The sequence below is a fragment of the Enoplosus armatus genome, chromosome 18 (assembly GCF_043641665.1).
Source record: "Enoplosus armatus isolate fEnoArm2 chromosome 18, fEnoArm2.hap1, whole genome shotgun sequence".
Lineage (NCBI taxonomy): Eukaryota > Metazoa > Chordata > Actinopteri > Centrarchiformes > Enoplosidae > Enoplosus > Enoplosus armatus.
In genome coordinates this window covers 6,747,513-6,775,501 of record NC_092197.1, presented here as the reverse complement: position 1 = coordinate 6,775,501, position 27,989 = coordinate 6,747,513, and the positions used below count along the sequence as shown (strand labels likewise).

The 27,989-nt window shown below is 41.3% G+C and overlaps 1 protein-coding gene across 1 annotated transcript; it reads left to right on the top strand.

Annotated features, from left to right (window-relative positions):
• Position 1: 1 nt before the first annotated feature.
• Positions 2-27,987, top strand: csgalnact1a (chondroitin sulfate N-acetylgalactosaminyltransferase 1a). Its single transcript, XM_070924928.1, has 8 exons — positions 2-117; positions 9,706-11,107; positions 14,054-14,270; positions 16,286-16,387; positions 24,673-24,851; positions 25,063-25,157; positions 25,406-25,487; positions 27,566-27,987. The coding sequence occupies exons 2-8, from the start codon at positions 10,291-10,293 to the stop codon at positions 27,859-27,861; spliced, it is 1,788 nt and encodes a 595-aa protein (XP_070781029.1). The 5' UTR covers positions 2-117; positions 9,706-10,290; the 3' UTR covers positions 27,862-27,987.
• Positions 27,988-27,989: the final 2 nt, after the last annotated feature.

Below are 27,989 nucleotides of genomic sequence, written 5' to 3'. Positions count from 1 at the left end.
TGCCGTAGACCGGTGGAGGGCTGCCCACAGGCTGCGGGACGGGACCGCACCGCAGCACCGGGACAAAACAAAACCTCCACTCGGGATGGACTGAAGCGACGTCTGCTGGGACAAGAGGTAAGTTTACCGGGTGAGAGGGGACGTTAACACTGTAAACTACAGATGTAGCCTGCCGATAATGTAAAAATAATAATCACAAAAATCTTAATAGAGCGCCTGTGGTGATCACTCCGCTCAATGTTAACTTTAAGTTTGCTGTGTTTATATATACATACACATCCAGCTACTTCTTGGGAGCAATCATGAAAAAAACAGCTATCAATTATAATTAAATCAAGTCGTATTTTTTCCCATAACGCACTTTTTGGACACACTTTGACTATGAAAGCAGACACTGGCAAAAATGTGTCTAAACGTGAGTATAACTTGCTTTTCTGTGTGTTTAAGTGCTTGTTTGTTTTCACTGAGAACACTGCTGAGGGGTTTTTATTCATCCATTGAGTGGATACACTCTTTTCTGACATATTTCATATAATTGAAAGTCCTTATTGGCAAATATTGTTAAAGACCAGCCAGGTTGTAAATGTGTGAGTCATGTTTTTAGGTCACTTGAAAGCAAAATCACATGGAAGAATTAGAAAAACAACCCGCCCACAATAATTTCTGGTGGGTAGACCCAGATAATAAAATTACATGCACTCAGTGAAAGTGCAGGCTTCTTCTCCACAGTGTTCCTCTGCATCTCACTCACACACACACACACATGCACTCAGTACACAGCATACTGAGCGAGCTGAAGGTTTTATCAGGGAAATGGTTCTAATCCTGCTTAGTGCACTCACTAACAGGCACCTAGCACCCTGAAATATTTGGTTTGCAAGCTGGCGGAGTTGTTTTTTTCATATTGGAAGAATGAAACTGGAGATTATGTGGGATTTGAGGTTGTTTAGCAAGCAGAGAAGAGAAAGACTTTGGGGAGTGTACACATACTGTATACTCAGGGTAAATTACTGTATATACCCTACATGATGATTAGCTGGACAAATTGATGTGATACTTGATGACATATATGGGCTTCCTGTGCCTGGAGGATAAACTTCAATACAGGTGTGAGTGTATGTCCTACATGTGTTTTTAGTGTATGTCTATGAGTGTGTGTGTGTGTGTTACTACTTTCTGTTGCCGTGCATGTATTCTCATATTTCACAGATCAGATAACAGAATCTCCCAGGACATTTACCCAGAAACATTTTAATGGCGCTGATGTAACGCCCCTGCAACGTATTGACAAATTATCTCTGATGATATTACAGTTGCCCATGCTCATTTAGATGACGTCGGTTAATAAAAAATCTATTAAATTAAATGGAGAGCTCATGAAAGGTATATTGCTTCTAGGGCTTCAGTTTCACTCACGTAAACCAGTATAAATTATGAACAGCATGAGGGATGGAGCTGGTTCAGTCATAGATATTGACGTAAACAACACAAAGACCGGTTTTAGCTGCTAAAAGCCAAAACCACAAACTGTACTCCTTCGCATGCAAAGTGATTGAGAAATTCTGCAGTTCAGCCTTGTGGTAACGTCCGTGTGGTGGTTTACTGTCCAGGAAGAAGAGGGAAGTAATGAGCTCTGGCTCTGACTGAGCTTGGCTGCCACTTGTTAACATCTTTCACAACCCATTTGCCAAACATTTCCGTAGGATAGATTCAGGGGACCTCTGCTGGTGATGGTGATGTGCAATTACAATGGCGCGTCACAGGTGAATGGCTGTGATGAAACGATTTGTGGACACGCTTGATTTATTTATTTTGTGTCAAACTCATTTTCTTTGCTCACTTGCCATCTCTGTTATCAGCTGTTCGTTATGTTGCACTTGTAAAATCACTACCAGCAACTGTGAAGCACGTGACAGAAGGACTGTCTTACTGTATGAATTAAGATTCATTATAATTAGAGAGGGGAGAGATGAGCTGTGTCCTATCAGAGTTGTATTGTGGTTTTTCATTGTGTTTTACTGAATGAGGCAGTGCCCACTAATCTCCCCGCTCTGCACAGACATGCAGTATGTAGCACAATGTAGAATTGGGTGTTGGCTGTTATTGTATTTATAGCAGAGATCAATCTTTTTTAAAGCTCCACATTTGAGAGTTTAAAACAATTTGTTAACAATATATCTGCTCATAAACACATTTTGATAAGGATCCCTTAAATTTGATTATTGAAGAATTGTGACCAAAATAAGTACTAAGCTGAACATTTTACACTGTTTCCAAATTACCTTTAACACATGTTTGGAATTTCTGTGCTACTATTTCTTTTTATTTATCGGCCGACATATACACTAATATATCTGTGATAAGCTTAAAATCTGACGTATGTATAGCCCAACCAATACTGGATTTTTGAGGCCAATAACTATAATAACATTTGAGCGTTGTATATAACTGTGTACATTTAAATAACATTTTCAATAAGGATCCCCTAAAGACACAGTGAAATGAGTGTGTGTTAATTGTTCATTTACCCTGTTACATGCTAAAATTGTGTTTAAAAAAAAAAAAAAGTAAATATTTTGATATCAAAATCTCTCTCTTTTCTCTTCCTGTAAAACAAAAAAATATATTGAATATAATATTATTGGGTTAGGTTTAAATGTATCCAATCAAATGTGATGTTGGCGTGACTAGCCCATCATATTGACATTATGCGGCCCGCACATTTTTTCTTTGGTTCAATGAACGGTTACAGTCATTATTATTACTATGAAATTTAAGAAAATAGTGAGAAATGTCTTCGGATTTCTTGTTTTGGCCGACCAACTGTCCAAAACCAAAAGAAGATTCAGTTTATGCTGATGTAAAACAGAAAATCCTCACATTGGAGAAGCTGGAACCAGAGTATGATCAGAGTTTTTCCTTAAAAAATGATTTATATCTATCTTGCTATCTATCTATCTGTCTATCTATCTATCTGTCTGTCTTTCTGTCTATCTACATTCTCTGCTGCTGCAATGACCCATTTTCCCCATGGGGCCCATTAAAGTTTCATCTGATACAATCTAACCCAACTGTGTGAAGAAATGGGACACTTTGAGGACCAACGGAGAGAAGGCAAGAGGGGAGGAAGGGGGGCGGTGGGTTTGGTGAATGTTAACACGGGCCGCTTGTAGTGAAGTAGAGGAGTTTAATGTGGTGTTTTTTAAGGGCTTTCCAGATGGCACGTCGACAGGAAGGTTCCGGGGAAACCGGCCCCTAATGAATGGGAGGGAGAATCACCTGAGGGGACAAGAGACATCAAAGAAACCTTTCTCTGCTTCTCTCTCTCCGTCTTTCCCTCCCACATGCTCACTTTATACTGACTTCTCTCTGCTCTTCATTTTCTCCTCACACCATGTATCTGATCTTCCCTGCTTAATAATTCCCTCAAGTAATCTGTGGGCATAGTTGACGCTCTAACCAGTCTCCTTTTTTTCTCCACTCATTTTTAAATTTATCTTAATTAATCTCTCCTCTTCCTCTTCCTCTTCCTCTCCTCGTTTTCCTCCCTAGAGGACATTCCTCATTTTTACAGTGAGATAGCTGGAGGGCAGGTTCAGACAGAGCTGTCGGAGAAGCAGAAGCCCTGACATTCACTGAGGCCAACATGCACATAAACGCATTAACATCCTTGACCTGTAACAAATACACAGCCCACTAGAGGCTGTAGGGAGACAGGATAGAGAGACATATACAGACAGTATGGAGCAGAGTCTAAACATGCACGGTTCTGTGGTTTATCAGGTTGTTTGTAATGATCACAGAGGCCACTTAACTTAGAGAGAGTGGGTGTGTATGGGAGGAGGGGGTGCTGTTTAAAAGATTAATGCGTTCATTCTCTCATATAAACGTGTGCATGTGTGTACATTTTGGATGAGTTTAAAGAGCATTTTTAAAGGACTATAACATGTTGTTTTTGCATGTTTTAGCCCATTTACTACCAATAAAGTACACTTTACATAACAGCAATTCATTTTGCAAACGACTGCGGTTCAGAAAATTGAATATTCTTTGTTTTAGGCATCCATTAATTTTCATTAATTACTGTAGAACACTGCATTCATTTTTGTCAAAAGTTAACCAGTCAACTCTTAATGGGGAAGTCCTTCAATTCTTGATGTCAAGATGAGCTTACTCATCGTCATTGAGTACTTGTCAGCCTGTGGAAACAGTTGTATAATGTCTCCAGTGGCTCTGGAGGAGCTTTGTTAAGTCTGTGATGGTGTCATCAGGAGTTATCTCAGCGTGTGGTTTAAAGGCTACACATTCAAAACAAAAAGCCTGTGTGTTACAATCTTGGGCTGTGGAGTTTGAAAGACTTGGGTGTTTATCAGGAAAGGATTGTCTAACAAAGAAATGCTATTGGTTGCATTATGTGAAATGTAGGAGTGAGTGTTTTTGGAGCTTGACTGTTTATAGGATATCTGAAGCTGGATTTATACAGTAGTTGATGCAAGGGGTTAACGGGACATACATGATCAGGCTTTATCATGCTTTAATTATATTCCCAACAGTAACTGTGTTCACATTCTTTCGTTCTTGTTGTGATATGATCAACAATAAGAAGCCCACCTCAGTTCATTGCCAAATATGAAACTATTCCGTGCCGTTTATGTTGTTTCGTTCTCAGTGATTGTACTGGAAATGGCTTTGCTAGATGTGTTAATGAAAAAGATGTTTTTTTAAAACGTGCTTCACGTTGTATTCACTCTCACCAAACTCCATTGACATCAGAAACTTGTAGTAGAACACATAAGCTGCCGATGCTGACCAATCACGGTTCTTGCAGTCCCCATGTGGTATGTCCATAGTCTCTGTAGCCCCGACATGTTGTCACATTTTTGAGAAGGCACACATCAGCCATGTTGTAGCTACGCCTTACCCTCTTAATGTACATCCTTATTTTAACATTTCTCTCTAAAGTCCATCCAGCTTTATGGAAGTGCAACACGAAATCAATGGAGTGCCCCTTTAAACTGATTAACCTTGCAATGATTATGTAACAGATTGGATGTTCACTGTGATGGATTACACAACTCAAGCGAGTTTCGTGAGTCTGCTAATAGATTACAAAACAATGGCTCCCAGGAACAGAAGGGAAAGGACTTAAAGGAATATGAAAATGGTCAGCAAAAATGTAAAAGAGTAGAATTTGCAGTTGAAGAGCTAAAAGGAGCAAACACGCTGATAAGATCCTTTAAAGCAGATATACAGTGGCCTCTCTGTGGTTTCCCTCACTCACTCTCTCAGACACACACTCAAACCCTCTCAATTAATGCATCTGCAAAGTGCGTCTGCCTTTGGAAAGAACATGTGCTGTATGGTCTCAGTGCATACATTATTCTTTAAGAGGGGCCTGTTTGAGCTTGAATGTATTGAATACCAGCAGAGAGCAAAGAGATTCGGCTCTTTAAATCTGACAGTGGGACAGCTGAGATGCTACATTTGTCATGATGAGAGGGTTACAAGTTTTCTTCTGAAATGCCTCATACATTTGAAGGTTGACCTGTGTAGGCTGTAATACAGAGAGGAGCACGCACACAAATACGCTGTCACCTGTTTGTGATTTCTGCTGTACTGGTGTGACTGTCAACCAGAAATGAGTCAGCAAACTCCTCTCTCGCTACTCTCTCTTGTCTCGCACCCTTTTTTCCGTTCTGGCTTATTTTCACAAAGATAAACACGGCACTTTTAACAGGTGTTAAGAGGCAAACATTAATATTTTTGCTGCAAATGGAACAGACACACATACGCACAAATTGAAGCACACACACACACACACAAATGCCCTGTAGGCAGGAAGCAGCAGCAGGAGGGGAGGAAGTGATTTTCAGAGGCTGAACCAGATGCTGCAGAGAGCTCTGCTTTGGAAACATCTCTGGCCACCAAATACTAAATCATTCTCTTTCTCCTCTCACTTTTTCACTTCTTTATGACATTTTTTTTTCATCTCTTTGTCTCTGACCACTCTCGTTCCTGCATCTCTGTTTCTATTTCTAGCAGAGAGAATGAAATATGTGATAAGGGAGTGAAAACACATTTATCAGTTATGTCATCTCAGGAAGGGGTGAAAATGTTTCCTCTGCCTTGTTTCTCTGTTGGTAAACAAGCCCGACAGTGTTTATCTTGCATGTAGATTTATTAGCTCTGTTAGGCATAGAACATTTCGGCAAATGCAGTTTTATGAGATCTTTGATAGAGGCTGTGCCGGAGTTGCATAAACAGTTAAGGTTGAAACAAACACCAGGAAACTGTTATCAGATACTTGCTCAGCGTTAGAGGGAAGTCACAGCGAAAACAAGAACTCAATTTCATGTCAGTGTCGTCAGGTATTAGCTAGAGAGAAAAGTCAGTGGATCACCAAAGTTATTCATTTCTGTGGAAAATGTCATGGCAGTCCGTCCAATAGTTGACATTTCACTCAAAATCTTGTGCTAATCCAGCAAATAGATGTTGAGATATTTCACTGGATAAGTTTTTAACTTTGACCTGCTGGTGGCGCTACAGTAAGAGTCAGGGGCTCAACAAAGTCATTAGGATTCATCCTCTGGGGAATGTCTTTAAAATGTTTCATGGTAATCCATCCAATAGATGGAGTTATGGCTCTGGTTATGCATGGCTAAAAACACTAAGGAACACTTAGGAAATATACAATATGGCTAAACTAGTTTACTTAAATAGAAATGCGTAGTATTTCTTTATGTTTTTTTTAATAATTTCTAATATAATAATCATTGTTTTACATAATGTGTAAAAGTAATATAAATATCACATATCAAACGCAAGCATTTTATGGGCACTAAGTGCCTTAACATAGCAGGAAATTACAGACGCCTGTTTAGACATCCACCACCAATAAAATCAAGCATGATTATTTAGCTGCCAGTGTTCCCATGTTGCAGCCATGCCTATCCCCACGAGGAGTCAAATAACCAGGGCTGAATCAACTCATTCATTCCCGGTGAGACTCAGTGTTTTGACTGTGAGTCTCTGCTCGTAAACCTCAGTCACACCAGCCTCATTTCAATGATGAATCTTTCTCTTGTAACTTAACAACAGCGACTGACTGCTTTGCCACAGAGGGCCTCTACTTCTATTGTGTTTGTGATACAGTCAGCGGTTGATTCTAAAAGTAATACATCTCAGCAATGTCACGGGGAAGAAATACAGCGCTTTCCAATACAGACATGCAGATACAGATATTCTTGCCAAGTGTTAGATGACAAGCTCAATACCACTCTCACGTCTGTACACTAAATATGAAGCTACAACCTGGAGACTGTTAGCTTAGCTTAGCATAAAGACTGGAAATGGGGGGAAACAGCTAGCCTGGCTAGCCAAAATCCAGAAGTTGTATTTTTTACACGTCAGTTTTTGTCCACATGAACCAACAACGTGTTAATTAGTGAGCTTTAGGTGGATGTAACTTTAAATCATTTATCAAGAAAAACATTCACCGGTTCATGTTCTTAAATGTGAGGATTTGATCAATTTCTCAGTTGTATAATATTCAAGTGAATATCCTTGGTTGAATATCGTTCTTGGTCCGACAAAAACATCAATTTAAAGCAGTCACCTCGGGCTCTGGCAACTTGTGACATTTTTCACTATTTTCTGACATTTTACAGATAAAATGATTAATCCTAAAAATAATCAACAGTTTAATCGATAATATAAATAAGTTATTGTTTATCTTTAGTTGTTTATCGGTTTAGAATTGTGATATTTGTTTTATGATTGTGTGAAGATAAGCATGCAGCTCTGCTCCTAACTGAAGCTTACTGTAGTTAGAAATGCAAAGTAGTGCATTTGTTCCCCAATAAAAAGGCAAATTGACCTTCACAATGTCAGAACTAAGTGCATGCTTTAATTTGTGTGAATGGCTTGTGGTCACTTTCACTGGCATTAGTGCAAGTGTGTAGTTTGTTACAGGAAGTCATGAAACCAGGAAAGTCAAAGTCATCTGGGAGAAGTGATGTAATTATTTTAAGGTTCCCAGCCTGTGATCACATGGATACAAGAATAATGAGAGCTGCTTGTGAACCAAATAAAGTGATTAAACTGCCACCACACCATTAATGTCATGCCATGTTTTTATGGATAATGACATCATGAGGATTTTTCCTGTAATTGAAAGGATGATACGCCATCACAGCAGCCATATTTTGCTCTCCAGCTCCCACTTTTCCCCGAGCAGCCTCTCCTCAAACATTTTCTAAGTCAGCAGTGGAGGTCCTGCTGGAGAGACGCCCTGCCTCTCCTGATTCAGCCGTCTGGTAGAGCACAGTCCAGTATTCACTCTCCTGCCATAAACTAATCCTTTCATTAGGCTCGGTTTCAGGCAGCCCTGTCAAAGAGCTGACTGTGTGGGGAGTCAAGAGAGACTGAGACTGATACACAGAGATACATTTACAGATACGTACTGTAACTCAAACACTGAAACACCTTCCCACAAAAACATATATATATATATATATATATATATATATATATATATATATATATATATATGCATACTCAAGACTCACATTCACACATCCAAATACACATTTTCTGTACTGGTGTTGGATATAAGACATCATCTACACTCTTATATTTGAGGCTATATTAATGTAGATAATGATCTCATTATGATCAGCTTTTTGGCCTCGGACTCCTTAAAATGAAGCATTGTCTATTTATGAACCCTCATCACAGGTTATTGCCTTACTGTAGTGTGGTCGTGAGCTGTGAGCAATTTCTCCATCTTGGATTGTTTCATTTGAAGGATTGTTTTGGGAAATACATTTATTTGCTTTCTCTCCAGAACTTACATTAACTAGTTGTTTTTATGAATTGAACGAACAAGATATAACATATTAATTAGTGATCTTTAGAGGTGTTTGAGGGTGTATTTTGTTAACCATCCTCTGGCTATTTAATGGACGGTGACCCCCTCCAATTGAGAAAACCATACACACTCAGAATCACACCTGTATTTTTGTATTGTATTGTATTGTTTAGAGTCGCCAAATTAATCTAATCTGCATATTTCTGGTCTGTGGCAGGAAACTGGAGCATCCAGAGGTTTGAACCAAACTCACTATCAGAGAAACTTAATTTGGAAAAGCTGCCTTTGTATCAGTCATTCAAACATCATGTTAAAAAAAAATGCTTCATGATGAATGTAATGGTTTTAAATAGACTCTCGGGTCTCTGGAAAAAGAGATAATGTATCTCCAGAGACTCTGCAGTTAAATAAAACTTAGATAAATAAATGAATAGAGAGCAGTCTAGCAGCATGACACATTAAGTCACCCACTCGATAGATAGGGTATACTGTAGATAGATAAATGTATGGATGTGTCCCAGATATTTTCCTCTGTATCCACTGAAGACACACTCACAATGACACACTTGTGTACTTTTAAGCACACACCCTCTCACTCTGCCTCATATTCTCACACATCAGTGACAGCATTGTTTTCTGGGAGCTGCAGTCCTGAAGGAATGCTTAGTTTGGCGAAGGCAGTTAAACCCTTTGCCATCCTTAACTAAACATTTCTGACTTTTAAAATGACACAAGTAATGTTGATGCGATCAAGCTTCCTGGAGGTCCGGATGTTAAGAGTCATTGTTTCTCTGACAAAACTTCTCTGTCTCTCTCCTGTCTGTTTTCTCTGTCAGTAAAGCAACATGAGGAAACCACCGCCGACCAGCGAGGATTTGCTTTCCCATGAAACGTAGCGTTTTCTGCTCCACGCATCATCCTGCTCCATCCAGGCCGATGTGTTTGAATACTCAACCGTTCCAAGACGTTTCCTGAGACACTTTCCGGTGTGCTTGGTGACAGGCAGGCAGACGAAGAAGTGGACATCATGGACTGAGAGAGAGTCAGAGCACATGCGAACCGATGAGTCACATATGAGTGATAGATGATGTAACAACGTAATGATGTCTTCTAGCAGACCATGGAGCTAATTGGACCAACAGAAAGGGAGAAAGTGTTTGTAACAAGCTTTTGACCTTCATACATTCACTTTGCCAACGACAAAACAAGTTACAATCTCAGGCTGTGGAGGGGCAATGACCTAATTCAGATTAAATGACCTCATACCGATAAGGAGCCGGCCTCCTCACTGGGTGATGGAACATAATGGACTCTTATCATCGTGGCTGGAGTGTGTGAGCTTACATAATATTTCTGTGTGTGTGTGTGTGTGTGTGTGTGTGTGTGTGTGGATGCTGTTTAACTCAGAGGAGTGAGTTTTGATGCTACATGCAGCGATGTTGCGGCGTGGACTACTAGCCTGGGTCTCCCGGGTTGGAGGCGTGCTGGTGCTCCTCTGCTGCTCCCTGTCGCTCCTCTATGTGATGACCTGCAGTCCGCCTCACTCTGACGACCCTCCACTGAGCCACGCTCTACCCCGCGCTGGACCCAACCACCCCAGCTTGGGGGGCACAGGGCCAGGGATTGGTGCAGGAGCAGGTGGGACAGGAGGAGCCCGGGATGGGGCAGCTCAAAGCGGTGGACCCCCTGGTGTTCAGTCTTATCAGGTGCTCCTCCAAGAGCGTGAGGAGCAGCACCGCCTCCACATCTCCTCCTTGAAGAAGCAGATAGCTCAGCTCAAGGAGGCTTTGCAGGAGCGCAGCCAGCAGCTGAAAGGAGTGCAGGAGAGCTTGAAGAGAGCCGCTGGGGGTCCAGCAGAGGTACAAGAAACTGGGGTTGGATCACCGGGAGGTGGTCTCGGGGAGGGTCAGGGAGCCAAAAGCCAGCAGGCGGACCTCCAGGAGTTCCTGCGGAGTCAGCTGTCGAAGGCCGAGGTGATGGCCGGCACCAGGCTGCCCAGCGAGTACGCGGTGGTGCCCTTTGAGAGCTTCACCCTGCAGAGGGTGTACCAGCTGGAGATGGGGCTGACGCGTCACCCCGAGGAGAAGCCTGTGAGGAAAGACAAGAGAGAGGAGCTGGGGGAGGTGCTGGAGACGGCCCTGCACAGCCTCAACACACCATCATCCCAGCAAGACAGCAGGAGTGCAGCGGAAAAGAGTCAAACAAGCAAAGTATACTCACTATCTGACTTCATAGAAGGTGAAAACATTTATATACAACTAATTCACAACAAGTATATTTACACCAAAATATCAGATCTTGCAATGGTAACTACAGCTTAATATTAAACTTTTTTATGGTCGTTCTTTGGCTAAGGTTAGAGAGCGATCGTGGTCCACTGTAACTTGAAGCACGAGATGTGTTTATTAACATGTAACTGAAACCACTATCGTTCCCTAACCTTAACCAGAGTGCTTTTTATGCATGAACCCAACCAATGCCTCCGTCAATCAGAGGACGTGTTCAGATGTTTATGTTGGACTGCACAAATCTCTGAGCAAAGTGTGTTAACAGCAACCTCACTCTCTCTGCCTCTGTTGTGTTGATAATAACAAATTAGCACTATATAAATGTCATTTCCTGGAAACAACATTTTTCTACATCCAAACACTATACTCCTCTTTTTTCTTCAACCCTGGGATCTTTTTGTTTTTGTACACGAATCCCTGGAAGGTCAGAAATAAGCGAGTTTGTTTGTGTACAAGTACAGCCAGGATATCCTCCTAGTTTGTTCTGCTCAGCCTCGATCACAACCTCAGGAAATGAACACAGCTGTTCCTCCTTCGCAGTGGAGCATCTTTTCAAACATGGTATTTTAGTGTGTGTGTGTGTGTGTGTGTGTGTGTGTGTGTGTATCTGCTGTGATCTGCTCTTTGAAGGTCACCACCTTCAGTGTGTGAGTGGGTGGAGGTTTTAAAGTGAGTAATAGGGGCACCTGGCTCGGAGGAAATGAGGCATAGGTCATGATATGGAGCCTCATACATGTATATGGGCTCGTGTGTGTAATATGTGTGTGTTTATGCGCCGGTGATTTTAATAAATACAACGTACATTTGTGTGTACCTGTGTGTATTCACATAAACAGCAGGACAATTCAGCTTGCTCTAAATGAAATAGCGACTCTCTTCTGCTCATATTTTGCTCTTAATGCTCCTTAATGGACATTGATTTTAAGCAAATCTTGATCAAGCAGGGATTTAATCCAACCAGCCAGACAAGTGAAAGGCAGTTTAGATTGCCAGACTGACAAAAACATCTTCAGGGAGCTTTCAGGGCTGCATTAGCAAGCTAGTGAGCTGAAACTGCACACAAACAGTGGAGGTATGCAAAATGAACTTGCCAACCACTGAGTTCTGTCCTTAGAAAGGGACAGAAAAGTGCAGTTAGACAGACAGAGACAGGACGTGAAGGCATTTAGTCTAAATTGTTCAGCATATTTATTAAATGAAAGCTTATCGTGTTCCTCTGGGAAATCTCCCATCACAGGAAGCTGGCCAAGTTAACAGGAAGGCCTTAATTTCAAGCCGCTATCTGACTATAAATCTTTGCCCACAGACATCTTTCTTCCTGTTTTTCCACTGTCATCTACTGATTTGCTCTTCACTGTCTTCTTTATTTCCCTCTTGTCTGTCTTTTTCTGTCATCCAACTTCTATTTGAAGACAGCGTTTCTTTCCAATTATGTGTTTTCTTCCTCTTTCTCCCTGTCTGTTTCTTTTCTGTCTGGTCTCACTTCTCACTTTCTGTACTCCATTTCACTTTTCTTTCTGCACCCACTAACCTCAGTAGGTCAATTTGCAAGTAATAATCCTTGTAATAGCAGAGTAATTGAAAAACAACTTCTCTCTGGAGGAACAAGCTGACGCAAGACCTGCAACAAGAAAATTGGTCTGGGTGACCAGAATAGCCTCTCTTCAGTGTATGTGTGTTGCGGGTGTGTTATATGTGTATGTACAGTTATGGCTCTTTGCCCAGCAGCAGCTGAGTGCATGGACAACGTCTCCTGTGGCCTCATATGCCCTCTTTCTTTCCCCACATATACACACAGTATCACACAGAATTGTTGACAGAAAAAGTAATGATGAAGCTGATGCTTCAGATCATTTTCAAGACTAGATGCTAAAACTTGGAAAAACATGATCTTTGGCTCTTAGAAACACAGAAAATCTCATGGGATTTAAACAAAAGCTGCACCCTGGAGAAAACAAGAAAAACAAAATCACTGCGACAAAGAAAGACACAGAGGAACTGCAGGCTCAGAAACTAAAATCTGACATTAAAACTCCCTGTTTTTGTCCTGCATTCATACTGTATTCATACATATTTGTAAGTTAACATGTTGTTATGTAAGTTATTGTTAATATACATCAAATAATTTTCTAAAAGTTACTAGAAGTTCTATTTATAGTAGTTATTTATTTGCAGCTACAAGATTTAAAGGAATAGTTTGGCATTTTGTGAAATATACTTTGATGCGGAGAGTTAGTTATCACGCTCGTGTTTGTCTGTTCAATATGAAGATGGAGCCAGGAAACCATTAGCTTAGCTTAGCAGAGCAGGAGGAAACAGCTAGCCTAACATTTCAGTTTTTGTATGGATTAAATGGTCGAGATATAATGTGTTAATTAATGAGTTTTAGAAGTGCTTGTATTTAGCCATGCTAGCGGCGTGGCTCTATAGATGGCAATGTCTGTCCACCTCTTTGGTCCAGACTGAAATATCTCAACAACTATTGGATATATTGCCATGAATTGTAATAACTTTGATCCTTAACTTCCATCCAGCGACATCATCAGGTCAAAACGTGTCCAATACTTTGGTTTATGACCAAAAACCTGCAAAACTAATGCCATTCCCATCAGCCTCAGCTGTGCTTTGTGCTTAGTGTCAATTAGCAAATGTCCCAATCTTTATACCAAGTAAGCTAAGCTAAGCATCTGCCAGCTGTAGCTTCATATTTAACGAACAACATGTGGGTGGTATCAATATTCTCTTTGAACTTTCAGCACTAAAACGGAACAAGTATATTGTTTTAAACAGGCTTATATACTGAATATTACTGTTACATAAATACAGCTACTGATTATCGGGGGGCAAATCGAAGTTTGTTTGGTCATGAGTTCATGTCTTGTGTCTCACCCACCAGGTATCACCCGTACAGAGAAGGACAAAGGGACACTGTACGAGCTGACCTTCAGAGGGGAGTCAAGCAATGAATTCAGGCGCCTGGTCCTCTTCCGTCCCTTTGGACCACTGATGAAGGTGAAAAACGAGAGGGTGGACACAGTCAACGTCCCAATCAACATCATCGTCCCTCTGTCCAGACGCACAGACAAGTTCAAACAGTTCATGCACAACTTCAGGTGAGACAGAGCGATCAAATAATCAAATTTTGGCTCCAGCTGTTAATTGCAAAGTCAACGAAACAATGACATAAACAGAAGCACCGCAGTGAATTACTCAAGACAGTCTTTTGTGTCACACGTAACTAATTCAGGAAAATGTGATACTCTGCTATTCAAACCCAGTTTCAATTCCAGTTTTACATTTTAATTGGGTATCAGGCAGACGGGGACAAGGAGTGGGGGAGATTAGAGGAAAGAAAATGAACATCAGAGAGACTATTTTCCTTTTTTTTGAAGGAACATGTAATTAACATTTTGAAACTGCACATGTAGTGTTATCAGTTCATTTATTTTGCTGCTGGTCGGCATAATCAGAATGTAAACAAATCTGAGAGAGATTTAAATGATTCAGACAAGAATATGAATAAAGATGGCCATACAGATCCCAGCTCAGTTTTTATCAGTCACCACATGACCACAGTAATTTCATACATAACATACTTTTGATGCATATAGCTAGTAAGCGTCTCAAATATACCACATTATATCACAAGTAGATCCAGGCGCGTATGTGCATATAATAAAACCATGAAGAATTTTTGATAAAGACAAACTATGAAGGGCTGACTGGCAGTCAAATCTCATCAGCTTATATTGAAACGTGCTTGTTTCAGATCCGCAGTCCGTCACCGTCAGTTGAGGAAACATCCTCCTTAATGTCTGTGATTTATTGTGCTGCTGCTGCTGCTTATCACAGCTCTTTTTACATGGTAAATCCTGCTTAGTAGCAGTGTAGCAGCCCATTAAAATGCCCCCCTTGGGCAGACCAGCAGTAGTTGATATACGGCATGGCAAGAAGTGTACTTACTTGAAAGACGAGCGAGTCGCTGAGCAAACACTTTACCCTCATCCATATTAAAGGTGGACCAGTTGTGTGTGTGTGTGTGTGTGTGTGTGTGTGTGTGTGTGTGTGTGTGTGTGTGTGTGTGCGTGTGTGTGTGTGTGTGTGTGTGTGTGTGTGTGTGTGTGTGTGTGTGTGTGTGTGTGTGTGTTGGGGGGTGATAACAGTGAGTAACTGCGTGTTTATCAAATACTCTTTATTCACATTTAGACTGAACAGCATTTATGATGCACTGTGATATGTTTCCCAAGTGCAGAATATAGAGTTAAAAATGTGAATTCACACAAACAAACTGCAAACATTTGCAGACTCTGGAGAAAATATTGCTCTTACTATATGATGAAATAATTATTACTGTTTTTTCTACTGTGTGGTCCCAGTGACAATATGCAGAATGCCTCATCAGATCCCAGCAAAAAATCAATTTACTTCTAATAATGCCGGCATTTAGAGAGAGTCTTTTACACAACAGCATCTGTAATGACAGTAAAAACCGTATTATTCATGGCTGCTCAGTATCCTCTGCACGTATTTAGTCATTTTTAAGCATCTTGTCTTCGTCTAGTTGTGTTTTATGAGACATTTTCCACCATGTGCTTCTGGGAAGAATGCTGACAAAAGTGTGTGCTGTGGGAGAGGAGGTGAATTATCTTCAGCATGTGTGTGATATATTTGACATGTCTCCATCAAAGTGCCTGCAGGCATCTCTCACCTGGTCTCTCTCTCCCGTACAGTCTCTCCCTGTGCTTTAACGCAGCACCAGAATGGGGACAGCCAGGATTACAGCTGAAAAAGAAGATTATTTCATTGTCAATTCAATTGTTGAATATTTTTTGATTAATTAATCAATCCTTTAGTCTATAAATGTCAGGAAACAGTGGAAAAAGGACATTACAATCTCCCAGAGCCCAGGTCTTTTTAATGCATATTTTGTAGCAGTAAAGTGCTGAAGCTGAAAGTGATTTATTAATCAGTTATATGAGTTGTTGTTGGACTAATCATTTCACCACTTTGAACAATAAATCCTTCAAACCCTAAAACCTTCTTCCTTCCTGTAACACCCCCCCTTGTCAGTGTGAGAACGCTTTCATCCATAATGTCCCTTCCTCTGTGTGTTTGTGTGTACATACAGGGAAGTCTGTGTGCGTCAGGACGGCCGGGTCCATCTGACAGTGGTGTATTTTGGGAAAGAGCAGATGAGCGAAGTCCGCAGCACTCTGGAGAACACGTCCAGGTGGGTTGGAACCGCAGCCAAAATCAGATCTTTGAATTAGAGGCCAAACGCAATTTATGTAATAAAATGAACGCTGCCGCAGTCATGCACCCGCTCTCAGAAGCAGACACTGTAAAAAATATTATTTCCCACACATATGCCAAAAATCTCTCTTCTGCATGTTTTGTAATCTGTCTCTGTCTCTCACAAAACACACACACTCACACACACACACACCTCCTGGCTCGGCGTCCTGCCACAGCCAGTCATCTGTCTGATGAATAATGGAGCAGTGTGCCACCCACGCTGAGGAGTTGAGAGCTACCAGCCAACACAGATAAATTACAACAGGCCTGTGATCATCCCTGACTCACGCTAAACCTCTCACATGGACCTCGACACCCACACCTCTGGAGACGAGCTCGGTCTGCTGATCAGAAGTCAGATCCACTGAGGACTGAGCCGCAGATTCCCTGAGGGGGTTGCTATGGTGACGCTTGTCGATTTCTCAGCCCCGAAGGTTTTTGTGTGGCCTTGAATCAGTTGGACTATCTCTGGTATCACACAGCGTTTCTTTGTCCCTCCGTGTCTCCGCCTGCTGCTGTCGCTGAAGGGGAACTGTGAAGATGAAAAAAGGCAGCGTTGAATACACTTGAAGTGAGGCGTCACGTGAAGTGTAAAGAAGACTAAATCAGAGCCTGTGAAAGCAGGAAAGAAGAGCACAGAAACATACAACAAACCTGTAATATTACTGATTTTAGTTGGGAAGAATTCTTAAAGGAGTGACTGAGGTGGTTTCAAAGAGAAACACTTTGAATGAAAAGCAGTTGGACCTAAAGTAAGTGAAGCTACAGTCACAGAAAGCAGCGACACTCTGCTGTAATTTTCCTCCCTGAGCAGCGGTTCTGCCTTGAACTCTTTCAGACTTTCAACAATGCATTCATCAGTTATGTAGCAGCTTATCTGGGTGTGAATCAGTGCCTGTAATCAACTCTGTACTCCTCTCTTCTTTTATCTGGCTTTCAGACTGTGGTTGAAATGAATGGGAATCATCTTTGGAAGATAAGTACCTGTGGTTCCATTATCTTGGACCCAGGCAGACAGGCACATACAGTATACACACAGAAAGAATCACAAACTGCATATAGGCTCACAGATGCATGTGTGCACATGCTATTGGGCTGTTGATTTTCATAAATTATTGTTTAGTCTATAAAGTGTTGTTGGCAGGGTTTGAACTTCCCTCTTATGCCCTTTTATTCCATTCTTTTCACAATCATTTCTGTCACTTTTCATGTGTTCAAACAAGTGCAACACTTGTGAATACCTTCCAGGAGAGACCGTCTGAAAATGTGTGCCGGTATCCCCATTTTTAAAAGATGTCGCCTCTCACTCCCCCCTCTGCACCACATCTCTGAGTCTATCCATTGCCGTAAACACTTTCGCCTTCAAACGTGGTCGGACAACGCGTCGCACAAACTAGTTCGGAGCATAACCCGGCCCTTAGGCACAGTGGTGGTTTGAGCTAATGCTAACAGTAATATGCTAACAATGGCAATTATAACATACTCATATTTAGTAGGTATAATGTATACCATGTTTACCGTCTTAGTTTAGCGCGTTAGGACGTCAGCACTAATTGGCAAAAGCCTCATTAGTTATATGTTGACATAAACCAAAGTATCGGACATATTGAACTGATGATGGCGCTAGAGGAAAACTGGGATCGCCAAGGTTATTGGGATTCATCTTCTGGGGGTTCACGAATGTCAGAATCAAATGTCATGACAATCCATCCTGTAGTTGTTGAGATGTTTCAGTATGAACCAAAGTGACGGACAGGCTGACAGACAAACCGGCATTGTTGTGGATAAAAAGCAATCACAAACCAATCCTCGCATTTGTGAAGTTGTATTGAACCAACTTTGGGTAATTTTTCTTGAAAAAAGACTTTGAATTCATCAGTTATCCCAGCTGTCTTTTATCGACCAGCTAAGCCGTCACACTAATTGACTGATCATCTCAGCAATAGCGCACAGTTGCATGAAAAAACTGACAAATGGTTATTTTATTCAGCTCTTGACCTCAAATAAGCCTAATTCCAACTATGACCCTAAAGAAGAGTTGAGGATCAGGCAAAACGTCCCCGCTTTGAAGGTCTAAAACTCAAAATGGTTCACACAAAGATGCTGTTAACACACACACACACACACACACACACACACACTGTCACTCACAAACAAGTCAATATCTGTTCCCAGCAGTGATGGCATCATTAGTAGCTGATCTGATTCTGCACTGCCCTTCCTACAAATTAAATTCACCCCTAGAAACTGGTTTGATTTGTGTCTGCTCCCGAACAACCTCTAGCTATTTGTCCTTTTTTTGTGAAATCACATGCAGTCACACTCTCTGGTTTTTAGAGCCACAGTGTCCCTGCTCAAATTCTTCCAAAAACACCCCAAAACATTTATATGACTATCAACAGCTGATATAAACCACTTCAGGCAAATTGAAAGGCAAGTCTAACAAAATCTAAATTGTTCCGGATCTCCACCAGCTTTCTAATCCCTATCAACACCTTTTTAGGGTTTAAAAGAGATTATAAAAGCCTCTGAAAATGTTTTTATTGCAGGTGCTAATTATTTGGGTGTATATATTAAAGGCCAATCCAGTTCTATTGTAACAAAAGCCAAAACAAGCTGAATATAGCAGATAGAAAGCAATGCTCCAGAAAATCCGAGCCTCAGTCTTCAAGCACTCTGCCAGACACAAGGGATATCGTTTAAAATAGATAGGATCAGCTGCAGAACTTTCAAGTATATTGCTTACACATCCGTACTTCAAAGCCTGAACTGAGGCTCAAACTATCGGGGGGCATGTACGTTCCTGAGCCTTACATGCTCAAGAATAATGATTGAGAACAACGTGAGAAAAAGAGGAAGAGATGTAAGAGAGGGGGGGAGGGAGATTGTGCGTAACGGAGCGAGGAGAATGATCTGTTTTAAAGAGATACCAGTCGATACATATGAATAAGTACTGTGTCAGACGCAGAGGAGAGGCAATGGCTGAGGGGGAAAACAGTGGGAAAGGAAGTTAGAAGACAGGTGTAAAGATAAGATGGAAGAGCAAAGCTAAGCTGGAAAAAAGGCAGACTTTCCCGAGGATGGAACAAGAGTGTCAACAAGGACATCAAAGGAAGTAGCACGTTAAGATGAAAGAGAAGGATGAGAAATTTGGTCAGACAGAGAAACGAAGGATGAGATCATTATGTCACTCCGTCAGCTACAACCTCTCCCTCATCTTTCTCATGTACCACCGCGCAAAAGCCTCTCTGACAAGCCTTTCATGTCATTTTGAGGCATTTCATTCAGTTCACAGACGGATCAGCGACTCTCCGAAGCGCCTCTGACAGCTTTAAGGAAGCGAGAGGATAACCAGAAGGTGACTGAGAGAAGATTATGAGTGGATAAAATGATAAACAAATCATAGAGGAGTTTTGAAAGCTGTCCAGCATTCATTTGAAAGAGAGCAGGTGCCTTTACAGATCGCCAACACAGGCCCATCCTGTCAATTACTCATTGTTGATAACTTGTGTAGCTTTCTCGCCTGAGGGCTGAGCCTGAGAATGATCATAACAAGTCTACATTTTTTATAGCACTTACCTCTCTATTACATGCACAGACTGCTGATTACCCTTCTCACTATAAAGCGCAAGCTTTTTTTTCTGTTTCTGCACAATAGCCCAGAGAGGATACACCAGCCTGTCTGCTCTGTAAACAGCAGACAGGTGACAGACAAGCAGGAAGAAATTAAAAGTTATTGCAGTATCCCAGTTGGGAGAGAGCTACCAGCTGGCAAAGTTGCATCAGAAAATATAGAAAGATGTTGAGGAGGAGAAAGCAGTTTAACTTCTTTGGTTAAAATGTATTTATGAGGCTTACGGTAAAGACCCATGACAAATAAAAAAATGACGTAGTGGTGGGACAGGAAGTTTAGTGTTTACCTGCAGTGGATGAATGTCTGTGGACGAGACTGTCTCCTGAACAGAAAGTGGTGCTTGGCACAACATCAGGTTGCAGATTTATTCAATGTTTGCTGATGAGCAAGCTACTTGCTAGCTTTTGGGATTTGACCTGCTGGTGGTGCTAAAAGTCAGGGGATCACTAAAGTCAATAGGATTTATTCTCTGGGGAACATGAATGTTTGTCCAAAATGTCATGGCAGTCCACAGTTGTTGAGATATTTTCTGTCGGGACCAAAGTGGTGGACCGACCAATTGACCAACTCTACCATCCCAAGAGCAAGAATGCTTCACTGGTATCTCAGAAACGTGTTTACACTGAAAAGAAGCCTGGATATGGCCACAGATAGGGGCTTACAGTTTGAGACTTTTCACATTCAGTAAGCACCATATCTGCAGTCCTCAAGCAATAACCGCACACAAGCAAATACATAGAAATGGTTACACAGAGGCACAGAGAAAGAAAAGCTGCCCCCCCCCCCCCCCCCCCCCCCCCCCCCCCCCCCCCCTCTGTCCTGAGCAGAGCTAACAGGATAAGACCTGCTGCTGAGACACAACATGACAGCTCTTTACAGGCTTTTCACTCTGACACAATTTCAGCAATTTAGCCCTTACTAGGTACCAGCCATCACGCCTACAGTAAACAAATCGACTATTTTAGGCCATAATAAGAGTACTGATGCCTCTGGGGGAGAAGGAAGAAAAAGAGCACGATAGAAAAAGTAATTTAGAAAACAAGGACAGTGCAGGACTTAAGTGGACTTTTCCACTTGACACACAATAGCGGCGCCTGTGTTCATATTTTTGGGCTTGCATTTTTCGAGACTCAAAAAGAGGGGAAGTGGGCACACAAATGTCTGATAATTACTTAAACACCTAATGAGCTCAAGCCACCACACACACACACACACACACACGCACACCATGCACTTACCAGGATGAATTATAGACTTTGTCTCTCTGGAGATTTCAGAGATAATTACATTTTCCCCTAAATAATATCAGTAACCAGGAAATATCACCACCATAAAACTACAAATTAATTATTTATAACGACATTAAAACCAGGAGATCCACATGTCTGTATGATTAATATGAAGCTACTGCCAGGAGACGGTTAGCTTAGCTTAGCATGAAGACTGGAAACAGGCAGGGAAAAACCTGAGTCAAACATAACAAAATCCACCTCCAAGCGCCTCTAAAGCTCACAAATTAATACATTATTCAGTATCTTGTTTGTTTAATCTGTTCAAAAACTGAAATGTAAAAACAGCTTTAGCTGGTTGCAGCATATATTAGCATATCTCACAGCCCCATGTCCTCTCCATCTGTATATTGTGTGAGGAACATTGGCAGATTTACATCACTTCAGTTTCCCTCCAAAGTGAAATAAATTAAAGGCTACAGGGAAATTCAAAGTGGTTTATTGTTTAGGGTCCAAAAACAAACACAAGCATGCAAATTATCTCACTTAACTGTGCCAAAATGTAAAACAAGGCTCTAAGAAGACCAAAAATGTGTTTTAAAGGAATAGCTCGACATTTTGGGAACTACACTTATTTGGTTTCTTGCTGATCGATACCACTCTTATGTCATGTCTGTAAATATGAAGCTACAGCCAGTAGCTGCTTAGCTTAGCTTAGCATGAAGACTGAAAGCAGGGGAAAAGAGCTTGTCAGGCTGTGTGTAAAGATAACAAATCTTCATACCAGCACATCTAAAGCTCACTAATTAACACTATATCGTGTTTGTTTAACCCATAGTCCAGCACAGAATCCCCCATAAAACCGCAAAAAGTCGTTTTTATGTTTCGGTTTTTATACAAATTGAAAAAAGGGACATATAATGTAGGCAGATTTTTAGCCATGCTAGTGGTGTTAAATTTGTGCAAAAACCTAAATGTAAAAACGGTGGTAGGCTAGCTGTTTCCTGGCTCTCTGCTAAGCTAAGCTAACCAGCCTGTCTGTGGCTTCATATTTAGCGTACAGAGAGGGGTATCGATCCTCTCATCTAACTCTCAGAAAGAAAGCTAAGAGTAGGCTATTCCCCAAAGTGCCAAACTGTCCCTTTAAAACAAAGGAGGACATAAAGTTTTTGCTTAAACAAAACAACATAAAACCTCAATTTTATCACATTTATTTTGTTAATTTGCAAGAAATAAGCAATACATTTGCTTCTTCAGTCACGGACACACTCTTCTTGGAAGTTTACAGATTTCTCTTCATTTCTGACAAATGAGCTTCCTGCCCCATGTAGCCGCTGTTGCGTTAACATTATTTGAGACAAACAGAGCTATTGTGCTCTGTCTCTGCCATCTGTGGACAGTTTAGTGCCAGCGGGTGGGCCAACCTCTCCTGGGACTCTGAAACAGATCAACTCTGTTTGGACTCAAAAACTGTAGACAGACACGGAGACTGGACTGCAGATGTATTGACTCACAGCACACAAACACATACGGCCACATCAAGACATCTTGTAATTGTTCCTGATATTTTACGTATTTCTCTAAACTGCTGGCCCAGGGTTGCATTATCTCATATATATGGGAGAGGTTGAAAACACAGTAATATACATAGTAATACACTCAGTAATACACTCACACACACACTGCAGTTAGATGGAAATGTGGGAAGCATGATTCAAGCTGCCTCTGGCAAAAACAAACTGAGCATGTTTCCTCTGGTCATCCTGGTTTCCTCTAACAAAGCTGTATGTCTGCCTCTCTCTACCTGCTCTCTCTGGACTGTTTCACATGCGTTATGTCACCCAGCATCACATGGATGAAGGAGGAGGTTAGATCCTGTTTGTTCTGCCTCGAAACAGAGATCTGAAGTCAATGCAAGTGTGTGTGTGTGTGTGTGTGTGTGTGTGTGTGTGTGTGTGTGTGTGTGTGTGTGTGTGAGTGTGTGTGTGTGAGTGAGTGAGAGAGTCTGTGTATGTGCATGCATGAGTAAAGGATTAGTCACTAACAGTGTGAATTGTTATGGTTAAGGAAAAAAGCCACAGCTGTGTACATCTGGATCCAGCTGTTTCTCTTTGCTCTCACCACATGCTTGGAAAAACTTCAGGCCAGTGATGGAGGAAGCTGTTGTTGTCCCATGCAAGTCATTTTCGGTTCCAGTTCAAGCTTGTCCGTGTCAAGATCAGTATCCCAGAGAAAAGAGCAGGAGCTGGGAAATGAAGCCAGTCCACAAAACGTTGTGCTGATGTGAACTTTTAGAAGAACACATTTGAGGTCATCATGTTTTAAACTTTGGGTGGAAAATACTGAAGGCAGAAAATAGAAGCTAACCAGGGCCAGATTAATCCACGAGGGAAGCCCAGCGCTAAATGGTACAATGGGAACCTATTGACCCTCGGGTTCCTCCCAATCTGTTGCCTTAAAGTACCCTTTAGATACAGTGTAAATGGCAGCTTCATCATATTTTAGAGTCATAGAAACCAACCAGTGCGCCTATTCTGAAAAACTACCCTTGCGTGCCATGCTGTGTTACTTTGTGGCAGTGGTGGAATGTAACTAAGTACATTTACTCAAATACTGAACTTTTTGTTTTTTTGAACAATTTTGAGGTACTTTACTTGAACTACTTTATACTTCTACTCCACTCCAGTTTGAGGCAAATGTTGTACTTTTTAACAGCTTTATTACTTACTTTGCAGTTTTAGCAAACATTATAGTGTACTTAAGCGATGCATATTCCCAAACAAGAAAGAAACTAACTGACACATGAATTAAATTTCCACAGAGTGAATCTGAGGCCTTGGAGCAGTTGCCCACTTTTCTTGGTTGTATATCAACCTCAGGATTGCGGCTGTTTACTGCAGCTGCCAATATACTAAAATGCAGATCATGACGATTGTCTGCGGATTGGACACGACAAGATTTCACAGCTGAGGTGCACAATGGGTTTGGAGACTTTTGTGAACACCAGACCTGCAAAATTACCTGTTGAATATCTGCATTAGAATTTCAGTTTCTGATCAGCAAACAACATCTTCATCTTCAGTGATTTTATTTTAATCAATCTCTCTCTGTCTTTCAATTGAATTCAGTTCAATTAAGCTATTGGTTATTGATGTTTTGATGAAAAGCGTGGCTTGCTTTAAGACAAGCAGTTATATATATTCTCTTTCCAGTTCTGCCACATTAACAGTTTCACCACAAAGAGTTTGAATAACATGTTTTTGTTTTGAATAAATTCAGCGAAAATGTTTTTAGGAAAAGTGACTTCTGTTTCTCTGTCTAACCACCATCATCTTCTTTGTCTCTGTTTCTCTGCAGGGAAGTTAATTTTAAGAACTACACTCTGCTGCAGCTGGACGAGGAGTTTTCTCGGGGACGGGGTCTAGACGTCGGGGCCCGAGCCTGGAAGGGAGGCAATGTGCTGCTTTTCTTCTGCGACGTGGACATCTACTTCACCGCTGACTTCCTCAACACCTGCCGACTCAACACACAGCCCGGTGAGACATACACACACTATGTCAAGCCTGTATAAAAGACGTAGAAAAGATTCACAGGATTAATATTAAAGAAATCTTAAAATGTATGCATAACTAGTCAAATCAATATATGTCCAATTACACTGCAGTGCCTGTGTTTGCAGATATCTTGAATTATAATTCTGACTAGTCAATATGCATTGTCTGATGCCACCGTCTCGCTCCCTCTCAGGTAAAAAGGTATTCTACCCGGTGTTATTCAGCCAGTACAACCCCACTCTGATCTATGGAAGTCCTGAACACGTCCCACCTGTGGAGCAACAGCTGGTAACACACAGCTATCAAATCTATCCTCTCTCTTTCCTTTTTCCTTCAAACACTCTGTAAGCCACTTGTGGAAAATATCATACTCAGTGTTGTGCTACATCGCTGGGAGGTTTAGAAATATTTCCCCTCTCCAGCTGCTCAGTATACAAATCCACAGAAGCATGCTCCTGTTGAAGTGCCCCCTGCGTGTTAAGCTGATATATTTCAGTTCATAAGCTCTCTAAGACTTGTGGTTCTTTTCTCGGAAGGTGATCAAGAAAGACACGGGGTTCTGGAGGGATTTTGGTTTCGGCATGACCTGCCAATACAGGTCCGACTTCATCAACATAGGTAAATATTACAACATTTACAACATAACAAGCACCGCAGTCATACCCATTACAACATCTTAGCAATGCAGGAATTTATAAACAGTTGCTCTTGGGGGTTGATTATCTGTGCAGAGGTGTTATATAACGGTGGGTAAAAATGGGCTTCCTGGATGGCTACCAAAATATGCGTAATGGTGCCATAGCTTAATGAATATGAAAAACATCAGAACACAAATGGTTCAATATTACATTACTTTTTCTAACTGGGAGGAGATTTTATTATATTACTCTGCATGAAACAGCTCTGAGCAGCAGCAGCAGCAGCATATATTAGCATATCCCAAAGCCCCATGTCCTCTCCATCTGTATTAGGTGAGGAATATTGGCTCTCAAGACAGATTTATATCAATTCAGTTTCCCTCCAAACTGAAATCAATTAGAGGCTACAGTGAAATTCAAAGTAGTTTATTGTTTAGGGCCCAGACGCACACACACAAGCATGCAAATGCTCTCTCTTAACTGCTAAAATGTTAAACAAGTCTCCAAGAAGACCTGAATAAAGTTTTAAAGGAATAGTTTGACATTTGGGGTAATACGCTTATTCACTTTGTCGAGTTATATGCAAGTACATGTATTTATGTATGTAAATATGTATATGCATATGTTTGTATTATATATATATCATATATTTTCACTTGCTTTTGATTCACGTAATCACATGAAATTTTTGTAGTATTTTTTTTTTGGACGCTAGAAGGAGTAGCTGTTGCGTTGGTAATGGGGAGTTTAAATAAATAAATAAATTAACAAATGAGAAGGTCAATACCACTCTCATGTCTGTACAGTAAATATGTAGCTACAGCCAGCAGTGGGTTAGCTTAGAGGGAATCTGTCCAAAGATTAAAACGAAGCCACCTACCAGCACCTCGAAAGCTCACAAATGAACACGTTGTATGTCGAGATTGTCATTTCAGCAAATGCCCCAAAGCGACATCTGTTTACGCTGAAGTGACAAAGCCCAAAGAGTTATGAAATTTTAACCATGACCGTGGTCATTCCCTAACCTTAACCAAATGGTTGTTATTGTAACCGTGATGACGAAGGTCCCCTAACCTTAAAGACATGGTCATTTTAAACCAAACCATGATCTATCCTTAACCCTTTCCAAGTCGTTTTTGTGCCTAACAAAACCTTAACTATAGCAGTGCCAGATGAGAAAACTGTTTTATTTTTGAAATGTTGATTTCAAATGGTCTTTGGAAGACACTGACAGACGATGGTGACATGTCGATAGTGGCGTCAGATCAGAAAAGGTGTCGCTAAATGAGGTCATGGGCAAGCAACGTATTGTGTCATTTAATTTGGAGGACTTGTTGTGTTTCCCCCTGTTTCCAGTCTTTATGCTAAGCTAAGCTAACCAGCTTCTGCATGCAGCTCCATGATTACCATACAGACATATCAATATTCTCATCGAACTCTCGACAAGAAAGGGAATCAGTGTGTTTCCCCAAAACTATTCCTGCAGTTTTATGTTCTTCAGAAATTACAATGCAATATGTTATTTAGGTCATAAGTGCACACACACACACACACACACACACACACACACACAAATGAACAATTTATCTGTTGGGTTCAAATTCCTGTCTTATCTCTGTTTAGCCCTGGAGCATGAGTTTAAAAAAAGAGGCAGAGACAGACAGAACAATCAAAATAAAACTGCAGAGAGAGACAAAATGTGAGGAAAAGCAGACATGAGGAGTTTAGACGTCTAAAGATGCAGATTTAAACATGCCTTGACAAGAACTGTTTTGCAGCACACAGCATCAGTCCAAAAGTCCCTCACCACCCACTCATGACACAACAAATCAGGCAGTATGGAGAGAAAACTGATTATGATCACATACTGTAGACTCTAATCAGGATTCATAATCAGCATTCCTTTAAGAGGTAGTGAACGCAGCGCTGAAATCACTAATTGCTGAGAAATGTTTGCATATCAAAAGGGTTAAAATCTCCACTTTACATAACAACACATCCTATGATGGTGTAATTAAGTCTTCATACTGCATTCCCCTTCTGCTCTCTTTCCTGCAGGAGGTTTTGATATCGACATCAAAGGCTGGGGGGGCGAAGATGTCCACCTGTACAGAAAGTACCTCCATAGCAACCTCCTAGTGGTCCGAGCGCCGTCACGAGGCTTGTTCCACCTGTGGCACGAGAAGCACTGCGCTGATGAGCTCCCTCCGGACCAGTACCGCATGTGCATGCAGTCCAAGGCCATGAACGAGGCCTCGCACGGCCAGCTTGGGATGCTGTTCTTCAGGCACGAGATCGAGGCTCACCTGCGCAAACAGAAACAACAGCAAAAGTCAAACCCCAAGAAGACATGAAGATGGTTGAATTATAATCACCGCAATGACTGCAATCAGACTGATGCCACTCTCATCACTGTACGGTAAATATGGAGCTCGAGCCAGCAGGTGATTAGCTTAGCTTAGCTTAGCTTAAACACTGGAAA

What these genes read in the sequence shown, in the direction of transcription:
- csgalnact1a (XM_070924928.1), top strand. Translation starts at nt 10,291, where the DNA reads ATGCTACATGCAGCGATGTTGCGGCGTGGACTACTAGCCTGGGTCTCC. An exon ending in ACTATCTGACTTCATAGAAG is followed by an intron (nt 11,108 to 14,053) that starts GTGAAAACATTT and finishes CTCACCCACCAG; the next exon opens with GTATCACCCGTACAGAGAAG. An exon ending in CAGTTCATGCACAACTTCAG is followed by an intron (nt 14,271 to 16,285) that starts GTGAGACAGAGC and finishes GTGTACATACAG; the next exon opens with GGAAGTCTGTGTGCGTCAGG.